General features: G+C 44.3%; 1 protein-coding gene across 1 annotated transcript; it reads left to right on the forward strand.

Annotated features, from left to right (window-relative positions):
• The first annotated feature begins 1,686 nt into the window (after positions 1-1,686).
• On the forward strand, positions 1,687-8,037 carry uxt (ubiquitously-expressed, prefoldin-like chaperone). Its single transcript, XM_071542152.1, has 6 exons — positions 1,687-1,951; positions 2,127-2,208; positions 2,694-2,761; positions 4,238-4,345; positions 4,998-5,061; positions 6,700-8,037. Exons 1-6 carry the CDS (start codon positions 1,866-1,868, stop codon positions 6,760-6,762), a joined length of 471 nt encoding a protein of 156 aa, XP_071398253.1. The 5' UTR covers positions 1,687-1,865; the 3' UTR covers positions 6,763-8,037.
• The last annotated feature ends 9,463 nt before the right edge of the window (positions 8,038-17,500 follow it).

A 17,500-nucleotide genomic window follows, 5' to 3' on the forward strand; every position in this document is an offset into this window, starting at 1 on the left:
ATGGAAACACACCGACTGGGTTAGCTGTTAGCTACCGTTACCTAGGTTACCTGCTAGCTTTAGCTAACACAGCTAAAACCGAAGAAGAAGAAGTCTCTGCTGTAAACAGCGGCTGGTGTCTGGAACAGCTTAAAACAACGTAACGTGACGTCTTCCATCATACAGACTGATGTCAATGTACACGAGAGTCTTTTGCAGAAAAGTAGTTTAAGTTCATGTTACATGAATAGCTAGCAGCTGCTAACGAGCTGTCAGCGCTCCGCCATGTTTGTTTACGATGACGTCATGCGACCAGACCTCCAACTACAGAGCTAGAGTGAATAGAAGGATCATTCATACTCAAATTTTCATCTAGTTACTGAACGGTCACGTGGCTGAGCTCTGATTCAGGAGCGCGTGGGGACTGCGGTCGGCTGCCATGAGTCTGATGAAGCTGACGTGGATTGTCTCTCATGTTTTAGTAAATTATAATTAAATGTCATTTTTTAGTGCTCGAACAGTAATCTCCAAGCGTCACATAGGTATCAGTAAGTGATACTTTTTAATTAGCACATTCACATTTAATTTAACCATGATGTGAAGTTTTATAATAGAATTTACGCTCATCAAGGAGACTAGACTGCCACACACCAAGAATCTCTCTATTCATTCTACTTCTGTGGCTCCCGGGTGCTTTTATTTTGACACAAACACTAGCTTTTATTTCTACTGGTAATAAATATTTCACCATTTCTACTAGAAAATGTCAAATTTGGAATGTTTATAGAAGATAAAAATATATAATTTTTAATGAATAATTTAATTATTTTGGCAAAATATTTTATACACAAATGTAAATATTGCAAAACACAACCATGTTTAACAGCCTTTAAAAACGAGTTAGAAATCTCTAAAACGTATGAAAAGCATGACTGGCCAAAAATTACACTTTGTATTTGCGCAGTATAAAGTAATTTAACCCCTGGAATGTTCTCTGTTTTTGTTTTTCCTTTCATTTACTATTTCTTTTCTCTTTGTTTTTGTTTTCTCTATTTCCTTTGGATTATTGTCTTTGACACATATGTGCTGTACTCAGCTTACTCTGGTGATATAGGAAGAACTGTCATTGCCAATTTGTTGAATATTTGAAGACTAATAAAAAAAACATGGAAATATTAGTATTATAAAAAAGACAGAGAGACACAGACAGAGAGACACACACAGACACTTTTCATTCAGACAGTTTTACTCAAAACTACAATATGCCACTTTTTTCATATTAAAATAACAAATAAACAGGATATAATCTACAGTATCAGTCTGTGTGTTCATACCTAAATACATAAATTAATACCTAAATGTTACATTCAAACCCTGTTTGCTCTATTCTTATTTATATTCTGTTTTCCTTTACTGTATTCTGTTACAGCTTCCTGTTGCGGTTTCCCCACAGCGATCAATAAAATCTCATTTTGTCTAATGGAATTTGTTTTCTCTATTTCCTTTTGATTATTGTCTTTAACACATATGTACTGTACTCAGCTTACTCTGGTGATATAGAAAGAACTGTCATTGCCAATTTGTTGTATATTTGAAGATTCTAATAAAAAAAACTTGGAAATATTAGTATTATAAAAAAACAAACAAACAAACAAACTAGCTTTTATTTTGAAACCGGAAAAGCTTGTTACAGGACAGGAAGTTCCTCTGCTCTCGGCACGCAGCGCTGTTTGGTTACAAAGCTGCTAAAGCTAACTAGCTGCTGTGCTGCTGCTGACAGGCGGCGTCAGAACACGGTGGAGCGAATCTTTAGCTTCCCAGAAGGTGAAGCTACTTCCCGCTAAACTTTAGCTTCCTCTGAGCCGGAAGTGGAGAGTGAAGGCAAGATGGCGGCGGCCGCGGACAGCGACATGGAGCAGAAGGTCCTGCAGTATGAAAACTTCATCGGCGACGTGCTGCAGAGAGACTTACAGTGAGTCACTGTGACACGCATGGCTGAGGGAAGCGGTGAGAAAAACAACGACTTTTAACCTTCACTGGTCCGCTTTGTGTGTGTGTGTGTGTGTGTGTGTGTGTGTGTGTGTGTGTGTGTGTGTGTGTGTGTGTGTGTGTGTGTGTGTGTGTGTGTGTGTTTGTGTGTGTTTCAGGAGGGTGCTGGAGCAGAGAGACGGAGTTTATGAGAAAATCTCCCAGTATCTCCAGTTAAAAAACACCATAGAGAGTCTGCAGGTACACACACACACACACACACACACACACACACACACACACACACACACACACACACACACACACACACACACAGCTCTTCCAGAATGTGTTTATACAATACACTGCATGTTATCAAATGTTTTGGTGAGGAGAATGTGAATGAAGGCAGATAGATAGATAGATGGAGGGATATATAGACAGGTAGATAGATAGATAGATAGACGGATAGATGGATAGATAGACAGGTAGATAGATAGATAGATAGATAGACAGGTAGACAGACAGACAGACAGACAGACAGGCAGACAGAGACAGACAGGCAGACAGAGACAGACAGGCAGACAGAGACAGACAGGCAGACAGAGACAGACAGACAGTCAGACAGACAGTCAGACAGTCAGACAGGTAGTCAGACAGACAGACAGACAGACAGACAGGTAGTCAGACAGACAGACAGACAGACAGGCCCTGTCAGCATGCTGAAGCCTCCTGTCTCCCTGCAGGAGTCTGGATCCCAGCAGCTGAAGACAGAAGTGGATCTGGGCTGTAGCTTCTATGTCCAGGCTCATGTGTAAGATGCTGCTGCTGAGAGACAGAAAACACTGTGTGTGACGGGCTGGGTGACTGGACGGGTGACGGGACGGGCCGGGTGACGGGCCGGGGGACGGGCCGGGTGACGGGACGGGTGACGGGACGGGCCGGGTGACGGGCCGGGGGACGGGCCGGGTGACGGGACGGGTGACGGGACGGGTGACGGGCCGGACCGGGTGACGTGACGGGTGACGGGATGGGCCGGACCGGGTGACGAGATGGGTGACGTGATGGGCCGGGTGACGGTATGGGCCGGACCGGGTGACGGGCCGGGCCGGGCCGGGTGACGAGATGGGTGACGTGACGGGTGACGTGATGGGCCGGGTGACGGGACGGGTGGGGTGACGTGATGGGCCGGGTGACGGGACGGGTGGGGTGACTGCTTTACATGATGTGGAGCTTTAAAGGTTAATCGTACATCTTCATCCAAGGTGCCGGAGTCAAACTCAAGGTGCTGCTTGTAGTGACTAGTTGGCCAAACCCCGACAGCCTCGGTGGTGAACGAAACACTAAAATGTTTTCTAGACACACAAACCTTTAGTTTATCTTTAGTCGCTTCTTCTGTCTTGCTGCTGTTGTAGTTTGCAGAATGTTTCCTCAGCTGTTAGTTCTTGTGTAATATTTAGAATCCTACTGCTTTGTGTCCCTCAGCTGTGTCAGTCTGTATTATATCATTTTGCGGTAAGAACCGTTACAAACACACTGAGGCTACACACCTGTGTATATTTATCGCTTGATTGTGTGACTCGACCCATCACCCACATGTCACTGCCCCCTTGTGGCCTGGCATACTAACACCCAAATAAAAACAAACCAAAAAGCACCCATATTGGCTCCAACACTGCTATTAAATTCAGGTACCCATCAGTATCGGTTCAGGTATGGAAATTTTTCAAACACTCTAATTATGACGCTCACCAAACTCCCTGCTGACTGTGCTGTGCAGACTTTTAAGTGTTTTTAATGTTTTTTTTAGGCAACAAAACTAGCAGCTGGTTTAGGATTGACTTAATGAATCATGTAATTTCTTACATCTCTGAAATAATACACTCTCTTTGTTGTTCTGTTTGTCACCCTGAACACAGGAGCCCGTTTTAAATAAAGTTGACATTAGATCAGTATTTTTCTGTCATGTTCCATCGTGATCCAACAGTCTGCTGCTTTTCACTCCAACTTACGGAAGCTTATCTTTCTCAAGATAACGGCATTAAAAAAATAATTGCAAGCACGGCCTTTCTTGGCTTCCGTACCAAACAGACAGACAGCAGCTCAGTTTATTAACCCGCTCCTCCTGTCTGGTTGGAATGTGAACTAGTTCCTGAGCTGCTGTAGTTTTTGGTTGGAGTGAAAACCTGCAGACGGCTGAACCTGGACTGGACCACACTGCCATAGATGTTCTAGACATCGTCTGCTGTGTCTGAGTGTGTTTCTGAGGCAGAGTGGTGTGTCTTCTCAGGGAGGATGCGTCCAGGATCTTCGTGGCGGTGGGTTATGGATTCTTTGTGGAGATGAACCACGATGAAGCTCTGCGCTTCATCGACAAGAAGACGAGCCAGCTCACTGCGTAAGGAGGAGGATGAAGATATAAAACAGATGGATAGATACAAACTGATAAAGATTCATATTGTCATTGCTCCCATTAGTTCACATGGATGGACTCTCCCAGGTTTGATCTCTGCAGTAACTCTTCACCTCCAGCAGAGGGCGACCAAACTAAAGCCACATCACAGGCTTTCTCTGAATCATAATGGAATGAAACATGACTTAATTTTCCATGTCATAATATGCAAATTTTTTAAACAGAAAATGCCCCCCCCCCCCCCCAAAAAAAAAATATCCCCAAAGTTTTATTTTTTTGTATTTTTATATAAAAATCACGTTCCTTCTCCTTCCTGGAAAACAGTATCTTTAATGGGCCTCATGATAAAACTGCCTTTCTCTCTGTAGCACATGCTGCTCTCTCATTGGTTTACACTTTTGAATGATGCCTCCCTGCGTTGTCCCGCCCCAACATCCTGTTTCAACAGGAAATGCATCACACCATGGAAACAAGACGCTCCCACTTTGTGACTTTAAAGTAACATCCTGACAATTTGAATTTTAGTTACTGTAGTTACTTTTCCTTACATGACATCTCATCGTAGGTTAGCTTTCTGCTAGTTGTGTCCATTGTTGTCAGTGAGGAATGCTAACAGTGCTAACATGCTGTGTTTCAGCTTCACTGAGCTGCTGACCAAAGACTCTGCCAAGATCAAAGCCAACATCCGCATGGTGCTGGAGGTCAGCTGGATACTCTGTTTACACATGTACTACTGCTACTGCACATACACATGTACTACTGTTACTGCACATATACTGTTACTGCACATATACTGTTACTGCACATACACATGTACTACTGCTACTGCACATATACTGTTACTGCACATACACATGTACTACTGTTACTGCACATATACTGCTACTGCACATACACATGTACTACTGCTACTGCACATATACTGCTACTGCACATACACATGTACTACTGTTACTGCACATACACATGTACTACTGTTACTGCACATACACATGTACTACTGCTACTGCACATACACATGTACTACTGTTACTGCACATACACATGTACTACTGTTACTGCACATATACTGTTACTGCACATACACATGTACTACTGCTACTGCACATACACATGTACTACTGTTACTGCACATATACTGTTACTGCACATACACATGTACTACTGCTACTGCACATACACATGTACTACTGTTACTGCACATACACATGTACTACTGTTACTGCACATATACTGCTACTGCACATTTACTGTTACTGCACATACACATGTACTACTGCTACTGCACATATACTGCTACTGCACATACACATGTACTACTGCTACTGCACATACACATGTACTACTGTTACTGCACATATACTGCTACTGCACATATACTGTTACTGCACATACACATGTACTACTGCTACTGCACATACACATGTACTACTGTTACTGCACATACACATGTACTACTGTTACTGCACATATACTGCTACTGCACATATACTGTTACTGCACATACACATGTACTACTGTTACTGCACATATACTGTTACTGCACATACACATGTACTACTGTTTACTGCACATATACTGTTACTGCACATACACATGTACTACTGTTACTGCACATATACTGTTACTGCACATACACATGTACTACTGTTACTGCACATATACTGTTACTGAACATACACATGTACTACTGCTACTGCACATATACTGTTACTGCACATACACATGTACTACTGCTACTACACATATACATGTTCTACTGCTACTGCACATATACATGTACTACTGCACATATACTTTACTACCATTGCTACACATATACATGTACAACTGTTAGTACACAAACATGTGCTACTGTTACTACACATACACCTGTACTACTGTTTACACATATACTGCACTACTGTTACTGCACATATACAGTACATGTACGACCGTTACTGCACACTGTTACTGTACATATACTACACATGCACTGCTGTTGCTACGTCTGAAAACTATTCCGTATTTCACTAAAAAAAAAAAAAATAGAGAAAAAGTAGACATGATAATAAATTTGCATAGTAGAAATATGTATTTTTTCCTTTCCCATAAATCATCTGGCGATGACCCCCTGGAGGGTCCCGAGCCCCAGGTTGAGAACCACCGGTCTAGAGAAAGCTTTACTCTCTCAGTGCCTTGCTCAAGGGAACTTCAGCACAGATTATTATTCATTCAGATTCCCAGCCAGACAGTCGGGGTTCAAACCCACAAAGATGCGAATGATCAGGTTGGAGTTTTACTCTTCAGCGTATGAGACATCTGATTGGCCGCTGTCTTCCTCTTCTTCTCTTGCTCAGGGTCTGAGGGAGCTGCAGGGGCTGACAGAGCTGCCAGACAGCAGAAGAAGAGAAGACCTCTAGTCTTCTTCACCTGTTGGAAAACCTGGAAGAAACCGAGGTGGATCCCGGACCGCTGGAGCCAGAGCGGAAACGTTTGGCTTCAGAACACTTTGGATTCTGCTGAACGACGTTTGGACAAATCTGACGGACATTTTCTGCTGTTTTTTTTTTTTTTAGAGCTGAAAGCAGATGGAGCCGTTAACTGTGTTTGAAAAGTGACTCGTACCTGAGATCGGTCTGAACGGACGAAACGACCCGCGTGAGTGAAAGAAAGACAGATGACATCACACCTGAGAGACAGTACATCATGGAAGCTGGTGAAAGTGAAATCAGTTTTAAGGAATATTTGCAGTGGAGGACGGAGGAGACTTTCTGTCCTCCATCTTGTTGAAGTGAGCCAGCAGAGTGCCAGACGGTCTGAGGTGAAACCCACCTGAACATCTGATCCGACCGGTCGGACTCATCGGATCTGCGTCGGATCTCGGAGAACGTGTCGGCCCAAATCTGGTTTAAAAAGATCAGGTTCCAGGTGTGTTTGGTGTCTGTGTCACATGTCGGCCGCTTCCACCTGACATGTGAACGCAGCTTCAGTCCAGAACCAGAACTGAGACGCTGCAGATTCTGCTGTCGGTCCAAATTACATTCTGCTGTCAGTTCGCTCACTGCTGGGAAATCTGCTCCAGACAGAAGAGACCGATCCAGACTGAAGACTGTCTGTCTGTCTGTCTGTCTGTCTGTCTGTCTGTCTGTCTGTCTGTCTCTCTGTCTGTCTGTCTGTCTCTCTGTCTGTCTGTCTGTCTGTCTGTCTGTCTGTCTGTCTGTCTGTCTGTCTGTCTGTCTGTCTGTTAGGGCTGAACGATTTTGAAAAAATATCTAATTGCGATTATTTTGACTGATATTGCAATTGCGATATGATTTGCGATATTAGAGGGAATGATAATTTTTACATCATTATTCTCGTTTTCATTGAAAAACGTATTAAAATGATTATGGTGTGATTTCTGCGGGGATCTGTACCAAACAAAGATGTTTTCTTCAGTCTGTAGAATATGATGTGTAGGCCAGGACATCTCTGCAGCACCACAATATTTACTTTAAAATGATATTTTGACACATTTCACCTTTAACAAATATTGCGCCTCCTGAGATTTGAAAATTGCAGTAGGATTTCAATAAAATTTAGATTAATTGTTCAGCCCTACTGCCTGTCTGCCTGTCTTTGTTTTTTACTTGTTCTGATGGATTCAGATTCTGTGAGTGTGAACCGCAAATAATAAAGTGAACTGCTCCTGATGATCAGTGACTCTTCATTTACCAGACAGCCAAGACCTTTGATGATGATGATGATGATGATGATGATGATGATGATGATGATGATGATGATGGTTCCTGGTGGATTAGATCAGAAGCTCAGATGCCTTAAAATAATTTAAAGAATAAATAATCTTTAAAAAAAGAACTTGAACCAGTTAGGTGTAAAACCAGCACCGTCCAGACAGAGACTGGTTATTCTAGTTCTACTGGTTCTTCTGGTTCCTCTTGTTCTTCTGGTTCCTCTGGTTCTTCTGGCTCCTCTGGTTCTTCTGGCTCCTCTGGTTCTTCTGGTTCCTCTGGTTCTTCTGGTTCCTCTTGTTCTTCTGGTTCCTCTGGTTCTTCTGGTTCCTCTGGTTCTTCTGGTTCCTCTTGTTCTTCTGGTTCCTCTTGTTCTTCTGGCTCCTCTTGTTCTTCTGGCTCCTCTTGTTCTTCTGGCTCCTCTTGTTCTTCTGGTTCCTCTGGTTCTTCTGGCTCCTCTGGTTCTTCTGGTTCCTCTTGTTCTTCTGGTTCCTCTTGTTCTTCTGGCTCCTCTGGTTTTTCTGGTTCCTCTTGTTCTTCTGGTTCTTCTGGTTCTTCTGGTTCCTCTTGTTCTTCTGGTTCCTCTGGTTCTTCTCTTCCTCTCTGCTGCTGGTCGAAAAGAAGAGAAGTTTGGTTCCTAACTGAATCTGCAGCAGGACTTCAGCTTTAACACAAAGATTAGCAGCAAAACATTACAATAAATAAAGTTTTTTTAAAGACAGAAGGGAGCTGAACTGACAGACAGGAGCCGACTGAACCATCAGTTTCAACTGATGTTTTGAGCTTTTTTAGAAAGCATCTCTTCAAATAGAATTTCTCCATATTTTTGTGTAATAAACATAAAATAAGAACTAGATTGAGATTTAAAAACCAGTTGCTTCTAGTTTTACTGTAATAATAAAGCGGTGTGTGTGTGTGTGTGTGTGTGTGTGTGTGTTGGTTCTGCTCTTTCGCTGTAATGACCCTCTTCCTTTGAGCGATGCTCCGTCACCACGGATGCGGTTGCCATGGAAACTGGATGCTGAATAGAGGCAGTGGCGTAAAGAAACTGAGAGATGACTCTTAAAATAGCCTCCCATCAGGAGCACAGCTCACACACACACACACACACACACACACACACACACACACACACACTCACACACACTCTCACACACTCACACACACTCACACACACTCACACACACACTCACACACACTCACACACTCACACACACTCACACACACACACACACACACACTCACACACTCTCACACACACTCACACACTCACACACACTCACACACACTCACACACTCACACACACTCACACACACACACACACACACACACACACTCACACACACTCACACACACTCACACACACACACACACACACTCACACACTCACACACACTCACACACTCTCACTTCCTCAGTCAACTGAGGAGTTTGGCTCAGAGAAGAGTTTTCCAGCAGCGACTCGACTGACTGACTCAGAACATGAAACCAGCTGACTGTGATGTGATCGATCATCAGTCTGATCGATCATCAGTCTGATCGATCAGCAGCATCTCTGTCTGTTCTGTCTGTTCTGTCCGTTCTGTCTGTTCTGTCTGTTCTGTTCTGCTGGTTCCTCTCTGTCAGGCAGGCTGGAGACTCTGTTGTGTTCAGGTTCTGCTGGGAAAGTCCGATATCCGGGACTTCCCACCCAGCTGCTTTCACTTTATATTTTGTGGGAAAATCAAACCTGGAAGACAAACGCTAAACAACATGGCCGCCCTGCAGCTGATTAACTGAACTTCATTCACACACACGTTCGGTTTGTCTGCAAACTCACAGTGAAGCAGCATCTGTGTGTTTTCTGACACAAAAGGTTAAAGGTCACCGTCACAACCAAGGTTATTATCGTTAACGAAAACGAACGAAATAACGAAAACTAGGTGTGAAAAAACATTTTCGTTAACTGAAATAAAAATAAAAACGAGGCTTTACAAAAAAACGATAACTAACTGAAACTGTGTTGTGTGTTTACAAAAATAACTAAAATAAACTAAAATTATAGAGAAAATGTCTTTAGGAATGTCTTTTCGTCTTTGTCAATTTATTTCATACATTAGCCTAGTAGGTTGAATTTTTGAATCTCGCCCCTGACAAATACCCCATATTACAAAAACAGACTAAAAGTATCACTGAAACTAATCAAAACTAAACTAAAACTAAGCATTTTCAAAAAATAAAAACTAAACTAGCAAACCCGCTTTAAAAACTAAAACTAAACTGAAATTGAAAACAAAAAGTCAAAAGAAAAACTAATGAAAAATGCAAAACTATAATAACCTCGGTCACAACTTGGAAACTCAGGGAGTTCATGTGTGTCTGATATCTGATGGCACATGAACACACGATCATAACCTGCCTTCCACCCAGTGCATGCTGGGAAACCGTCCAGACCCCCTGAGAAGAGATGAGCGAGTGAGGAGCGTGAATGAATGTTGGTCGAGAGATCAGTGACATGATCATCTGTCACCAAGTCAGTGCCTGGCTCCAGGGCTGCCGGCAGCAGCAGTGGGCGTGTGTGTGTGTGTGTGTGTGTGTGTGTGTGTGTGTGTGTGTGTGTGTGTGTGTGTGTGTGCGTGTGTGTGTGTGTGCGTGTGTGCGTGTGTGTGTGTGTGTGTGTGCGTGTGTGTGTGTGTGTGTGTGTGTTGGCCTTGAGGAACAGACAGAAGGAGCAGGAGCGTCATGTCGTACTGACGTCACTAGTCTTGGCTGCGGTGCAGCAACACAACAGTCCCGCTGCGTCAAGTCACACACAGTTAGACACAATTCCGGAAGTTGGGCGATTTCTTCCCTTCAAAATAAAAGCGGGATTTTTTTTTCATATTTTTCAACACAGAGAGAAAATCAACAGAGCGGTGGAGGAGGAAGTTTACAGCACAACGTTCCCCCCTGCATCATTACAAACACAACTCACTTCCACAGCCAGGAGGCGTCAGGGTGTTAAGCTCCGCCCCTCAGAGCCCAGACTCCACCCTGCTGTCAGCTAACTGGAAATAGGCGAAAGAAAAGTGAGAGACTCGTTTTTTTATATATTGTCAGAATCTGCTTAGTCAAAGTTCTGTCTTCCACTATTTTTTCGCATATTTACAATTATTTTCTTCGTTCAATCGGCATAAGTTTCATCCGACTGGATTTCGGTGTTCCACTTGTTCAGACTGAAAGGTTTAATAAACATAAAGAAAGAGATTCACTTCAAAACAATTCAGCAGCAGGACTAGTTTTTTATATATTGTCAGAATCTGCTTTGTCGGCGTTCCTTTATGTGCTAGAAGTGGTTTTCAGACTGTTCCTCCAGACAATGGCAGTGAATGGAGAGAGAAAAACACAATTCTCCAGTCTGCTCTACCGGAGCAACAGATCACAGAATCACTGATTTTGGGGTTTTATCATGGAGGAAGAGACACGACCCAAGACTCTACCAGAGTCACACAGAGCTTTAAACAGATTTCATGTTTCACATTTATTTTTAGTTTTTCTCAAACAACAACAACAACAACAACAACAACAACAACAACAACAACAACAAAACAGGTTTCCAGTGGTGAAATGTAACTAAGTACAATTTAGAGGTACTTGTACTTTACTTGAGTATTTCCATTTCATGCTACTTTATACTTCTACTCCACTACATTTCAGAGGGAAATATTGTACTTTTTACTCCACTACATTTATTTGATAACTTAAGTTACTAGCTACTTTGCAGACTTTGATTATTAATACAAATTATAAATCAACTAATAAATTATGATATATTTTCATAGGTTAAGCTACCCAGCAGTATATAAAGTAATTAAAATTAGCTCCTCCTTTACTAGCTGCAACATTAAAGTGATGAACACATTAATGCATCAATAATTACAGTCCAGTAACATGATATATATGATTCTGAAATGGGCCATTCTGCATAATGACTACTTTTACTTTTGCTACTTTAAGTATATTTTGATGCTAATACTTTTGTACTTTGACTTAAGTAACATTTTGAATGCAGGACTTTTACTTGTAACAAAGTATTTTTACACTGTGGTATTTCTACTTTTACTTAAGTAAAAGATCTGAATACTTCTTCCACCACTGCAGGTTGCCACCATAGACTGTAAAAGGTTACCACAGGTTTTATTTTGAAACCTAAGACCGGAAGTCGTATTGTTGTATTGAGTCTAGCTTGACTCTGGTCCAAAGTACTGAGGAGGCGTCTGTCCAAACAGGAAGAAACTAGGAAAAAACAAAGCTAAGGGACGAGTTGGTGGTTTGTAGGCGCGCATCACAGTCTGCGGCTCGTGGAGAAACAACCAGGCGGGTTTACAAACTACTTTTTCCGCCCAGACGGACTTCCATCGCTCTCCGGTGAACTCTTTAAATCAAGTCCGCATTCAGCGCCGTTTGGGGGCTGACGCACCAGCAGAAGGCGGGGGGGGGCGGCACGGCGGAGAGCTAACGTTAGCTTTAGCACGCTAGGCTAACGGCGCTGTACAGATTCACTGAAGAAAAACCGAACCATGAAAGTTTCTGTGGTGTTAAAGCGGCGGCTCGGGGCCGCGCTGGTCGCCGGAGGCCGCTGAGCGGACAGCAGCAGCCGAACAGCGGGACTTCACCTCCGAGTAAACAAGCGCTGCTCGCAGGTAGCAGCTAGGTTAGCATCGCTAGCTGTTAGCATTAGCTGTGTTCAGCCTGTCAACAGGGACGAGCCCACCTGAACTCACTTCATCTCCGGAATGATAGTTTACCACCTTTTAGGTTGATATGAATCTTTTTGACATATTCATAACACACATTTTAATAAGCAGCATCAAACTGGTTTAAGTTAGATGCGGATAGCGTCAATTAGTGAGAGGGAACAGACTGGATTTCTGCTTTTCTGCAGATATAATTGATTTTTTTTTTGTTTTTGTCGGTAGTCGTTAGCCTGGAGGTCCTGGTTAACTTTATTTCCCGTCACATCTCGGTCTGGGTGTTAGCATGGAGGCAGAGCAGCCCGGGATCAGCAGCTCAGCTCGGTTACATAACAGCAGGTCGGGACCGGAGCTGGCAGCCCGCTGCTGACGCTCACACCGCGCGCGCAGCTTCCACCTTCTGACGGCAGACATGGAGGAGATCTGACTCTGCTGCACCGGACTGAACGAGAGACGAGATTTGAATGAAGATGGACTCCAACCCGCTGATTAACGGTAAGAAACCCGCAGCTCGACCCGGTGATGCAAATGATGCGGTGGGTCCCGCCGTCCGGTTTGTTTACACGCCGCCGCCGTGATGCCGTGTGAAGCCTGGTGTGTTTGTGCGGAAGCCTTCCTGTGTGCCAGGCAGGCGGCAGAGAGGCAACAGGTGTGATGGAGCGGGTCGGTCCCCCGCTGCAGGTCTGCATGCTGCAGCCGGGCCTGCAGGGCCGGGAGCCGGGATCAGATCAGGGATCAGGATCCACTGGATCTGATCTGCTGCTGAATGTGGGTCTGATCCCAACTTCTGGATGTAAACACTAAACTCTTCTGTTCTGGTTCAGCTGAACTGGGTCAGACCCTCTGAGGCTGCTCATCAGTCTGAGATGATGTTGTGAAGTGTTGATTTTCTCTTTTGGTGAACTCACTTTCCCTCAACCTGCTGCAGTTGGTGATTTCCCAGAATGCCTTTCAACAACCACCAGAGAACTTGTGTGGACTTGTTGCATCCAGCTGTTGGTTTGACATGCAGGTGGAGAGAGAGAGAGAGAGAGAGAGAGAGAGAGAGAGAGAGAGAGAGAGAGAGAGAGAGAGAGAGAGAGAGATAGTGATAGAGAAGGCAACACAGAGGGGGGGGGGGTTCTTGTGGGGAAAACATGTCTTTTAGCTGCAGTGCATGCTGGTCTCTCTCCTGCTCCTGCAGTGCATGCTGGTCTCTCTCCTGCTCCTGCAGTGCATGCTGGTCTCTCTCCTGCTCCTGCAGTGCATGCTGGTCTCTCTCCTGCTCCTGCAGTGCATGCTGGTCTCTCTCCTGCTCCTGTGGGTGGAGAAACTGGTCTCTCTCCTCTTCTCTGATGGATCTCTCCCTGTGTGATTGTTGAACGTCTCTCTTGGTGCAAAATGGCGGCTCTAGAAAGAAGCCCTCGCTCTTTGATCCTGAGGGACTGACACCAAAACCTGACGTTTACCGCTGAGGTTTTACATCCTGAAACATTTTCTCATATCAAACTGGAAATATCTGGAGGTGACGTCACCTCGTCTGTGATTGGCCGGTTATCCAGTGTTCCGATGTAATGTTCATCTCATTGAACTGAATGGTAATGTTCGGTGTGATGTCAAACAAAACTGAAAATTTTCAAATAGTATTCCTTAAAGCTCCATGTTCTCTAGAGTTTTATTTTGAGTCTTTCTGTCCATTCAAAGCTGTGTGTGTGTGTGTGTGTGTGTGTGTGTGTGTGTGTGTGTGTGTGTGTGTGTGTGTGTGTGTGTGTGTGTGTGTGTGGTGTCATGAACCAAAAACTCTCTCAATCCATTTCTCCACGTTCATTTTCCAGCATCTCTCTGAGCCTTACCAAGAACAGGCCGTTTCTGTCTCCGTGTCTTTAAGGCTCATTAATATTAACGACCCCTCCGTTCCCATTGGCTAACCGTTTCCAGAGTGAAACGTGAGACTCCGCGGCCCGGCGGCTACAGGTAGGGAAAACTCTCCGGTAATAAACGACGACAGCCGCTCAACCGCTTTGAAAAAAACTCTTTGTTAGTCTGTTATTTCTTACAAAAATGATAATGAGCGAACCTTTGTGACATCACAAAGTTACAGAAGTCCAAACGGCTCGTTTAGAGGCTCGCTGCACTAATATGGATTGTGTGGATTTAGTTTTGATACTTTCACCATGTTTAGATAGACCATCCAACTCCTTTATCACCACAGAGGAAGAGGAGTCCTGCTTTACATGATGTGGAGCTTTGAGATGTTTCATACCTCAGTTTTTAAACAAAATGAGCTTGTTCTCATCAGTTCAGACAGCAGGATTGTGTCTCATGATTTCCCAAAATCACCAGTTCATCACCATATGATTCACTGAAAGACCAGAAACCAGAATACATATTATAATCCAGATCCGTTTGGTCCAGATGGAGCTGGAGATGCTTCATGTGAGGAAACATCAGTCTGAGCTGCAGAGAGAGAGAACACTGGTTCAGCTGCTGATGTTCAGATGAACAGAAGATATGAAAGACAGGAGGAGGAGGAGGAGGAGGAGGAGAGACTGGTGAGACAGGAGGAGGAGGAGGAGAGACTGGTGAGACAGGAGGAGGAGAGACTGGTGAGACAGGAGGAGGAGAGACTGGTGAGACAGAGAAGGAGAGGCTGGTGAGACAGGAGGAGAGACTGGTGAGACAGGAGGAGGAGAGACTGGTGAGACAGGAGGAGGAGGAGGAGAGACTGGTGAGACAGAGGAGGAGGAGAGACTGGTGAGACAGAGGAGGAGGAGAGACTGGTGAGACAGAGGAGGAGGAGAGACTGGTGAGACAGAGAAGGAGAGGCTGGTGAGACAGGAGGAGGAGGAGGAGGAGAGACTGGTGAGACACAGGAAGAGGAGGAAAGACTGGTGAGAGGAGGAGGAGTAGAGACTGATGAGAGGAGGAGGAGGAGGAGGAGAGACTGGTGAGAGGAGGAGGAGGAGAGACTGGTGAGACAGGAGGAGGAGGAGAGACTGGTGAGACAGGAGGAGGAAGAGAGACTGGTGGGACAGGAGGAGGAGGAGGAGGAGAGACTGGTGAGACAGAGGAGGAGAGACTGGTGAGAGAGGAGGAGGAGAGGCTGGTGAGACAGGAGGGGGAGGAGAGACTGGTGAGACAGGAGCAGGAGGAGAGACTGGTGAGACGAGGAGGAGGAGGAGGAGGAGGAGGAGAGACTGGTGAGACAGAGGAGGAGGAGAGACTGGTGAGACAGGAGCAGGAGGAGAGACTGGTGAGACGAGGAGGAGGAGGAGAGACTGGTGAGACAGAGGAGGAGGAGAGACTGGTGAGACAGAGGAGCAGGAGGCGGAGCCACAGTAACAGGAAGTGGTCAGGAAACCACACTCTTCTTCTCTGGTGGGGAAGAGTTCACACAGCAGGCTGCAGGCGCTGAGCTGTTCAGTCTGTCTTTCTTTCTTTCTTTCTTTCTTTTCGTCTTGATTTCTGTTTTGATTTCTTTCTTTCTTTCTGTCTCTTTTTGTCCTTTCTGTCTTTATTTCTATCCTTCTTTCTGTCTTTATTTCTTTCTCTTTCTCTTCCAGTAAAACACTGAAGGAAACTTTAAAACAAGAAATTAACACACTGACATCTGACTTTTCAATCAGCTGGACTGGATGCATGACTGTCAATCACTCTGTGTGTGTGTGTGTGTGTATGTGTGTGTGTGTGTGTGTGTGAGAGTGTGTGTGAGTGAGTGTGTGTGAGAGCTCTCGCTCACACACACTCACACACACACACACACACACACAGATAGAGAGATGGAGTGAGAGAGAGAGGATGTGTTGGTGTATTTGCTCGTGTTGATAGATTTATAGATTTATTTCTGCAAACATGCATTTGCATGTGTGTCCCCACTTGCATTTTTGTGTGTGTGTGTGTGTGTGTGTGTGTGTGTGTGTGTGTGTGTGTGTGTGTGTGTGTGTGTGTGTGTGTGTGTGTGTGTGTGTGTGTGTGTGTGTGTGTGTGTGTGTGTGTGTGTGTGTTGACAGCAGCAGCAGAGGGTTCAGGATGTTTCAGTTTCGGTCTCTCCACTTTCACCCTGACAGCCTGCAGGCCTCAGAGGTCAGGGGTCAGAGGTCACAGGTCACAGGTCACAGGTCACAGGTTGGATCCCACAGCAGCAGCTGGTGGGCTGAACCTCTGCCTGCTGGACCAGAGCAGAGAAACATCTGATCCAGTCTGATCAGAGCTGGACAGCAGCTCAGTCTGAGCATTATCATCTCAGTGGAGCCACATGGTGATATGACATTGAAATTATGACACAATTATGACAACATTAACATATGACAACATTATGATACACCATTATGACACCATTATGACAACATTATGACAACATTATGACACCATTATGACACCATTATGACAACATTATGACAACATTATGACAACATGATGACATTATGACCCCACTATGACACCATTATGACAACATTATGACAACATTATGACACCACTATGACAACATTATAACAACATTATGACAACATTATGACAACATAACATTATGACAACATTGTGACATTATGACAACATAACATTATGACAACATTATGACAACATTATGACAACATTATGACAACATTATGACAACATTATGACACCATTATGACACCATTATGACAACATTATGACAACATTATGACACCATTATGACACCATTATGACACCATTATGACAACATTATGACAACATGATGACATTATGACCCCAC

The sequence above is a fragment of the Centroberyx affinis genome, unplaced genomic scaffold, assembly GCF_046629955.1.
Source record: "Centroberyx affinis isolate AG114_WGS23_722 - 3 ecotype Tasmania unplaced genomic scaffold, CSIRO-AGI_Caff_v1 ptg004024l_1, whole genome shotgun sequence".
Classification (NCBI taxonomy): Eukaryota; Metazoa; Chordata; class Actinopteri; order Beryciformes; family Berycidae; genus Centroberyx; species Centroberyx affinis.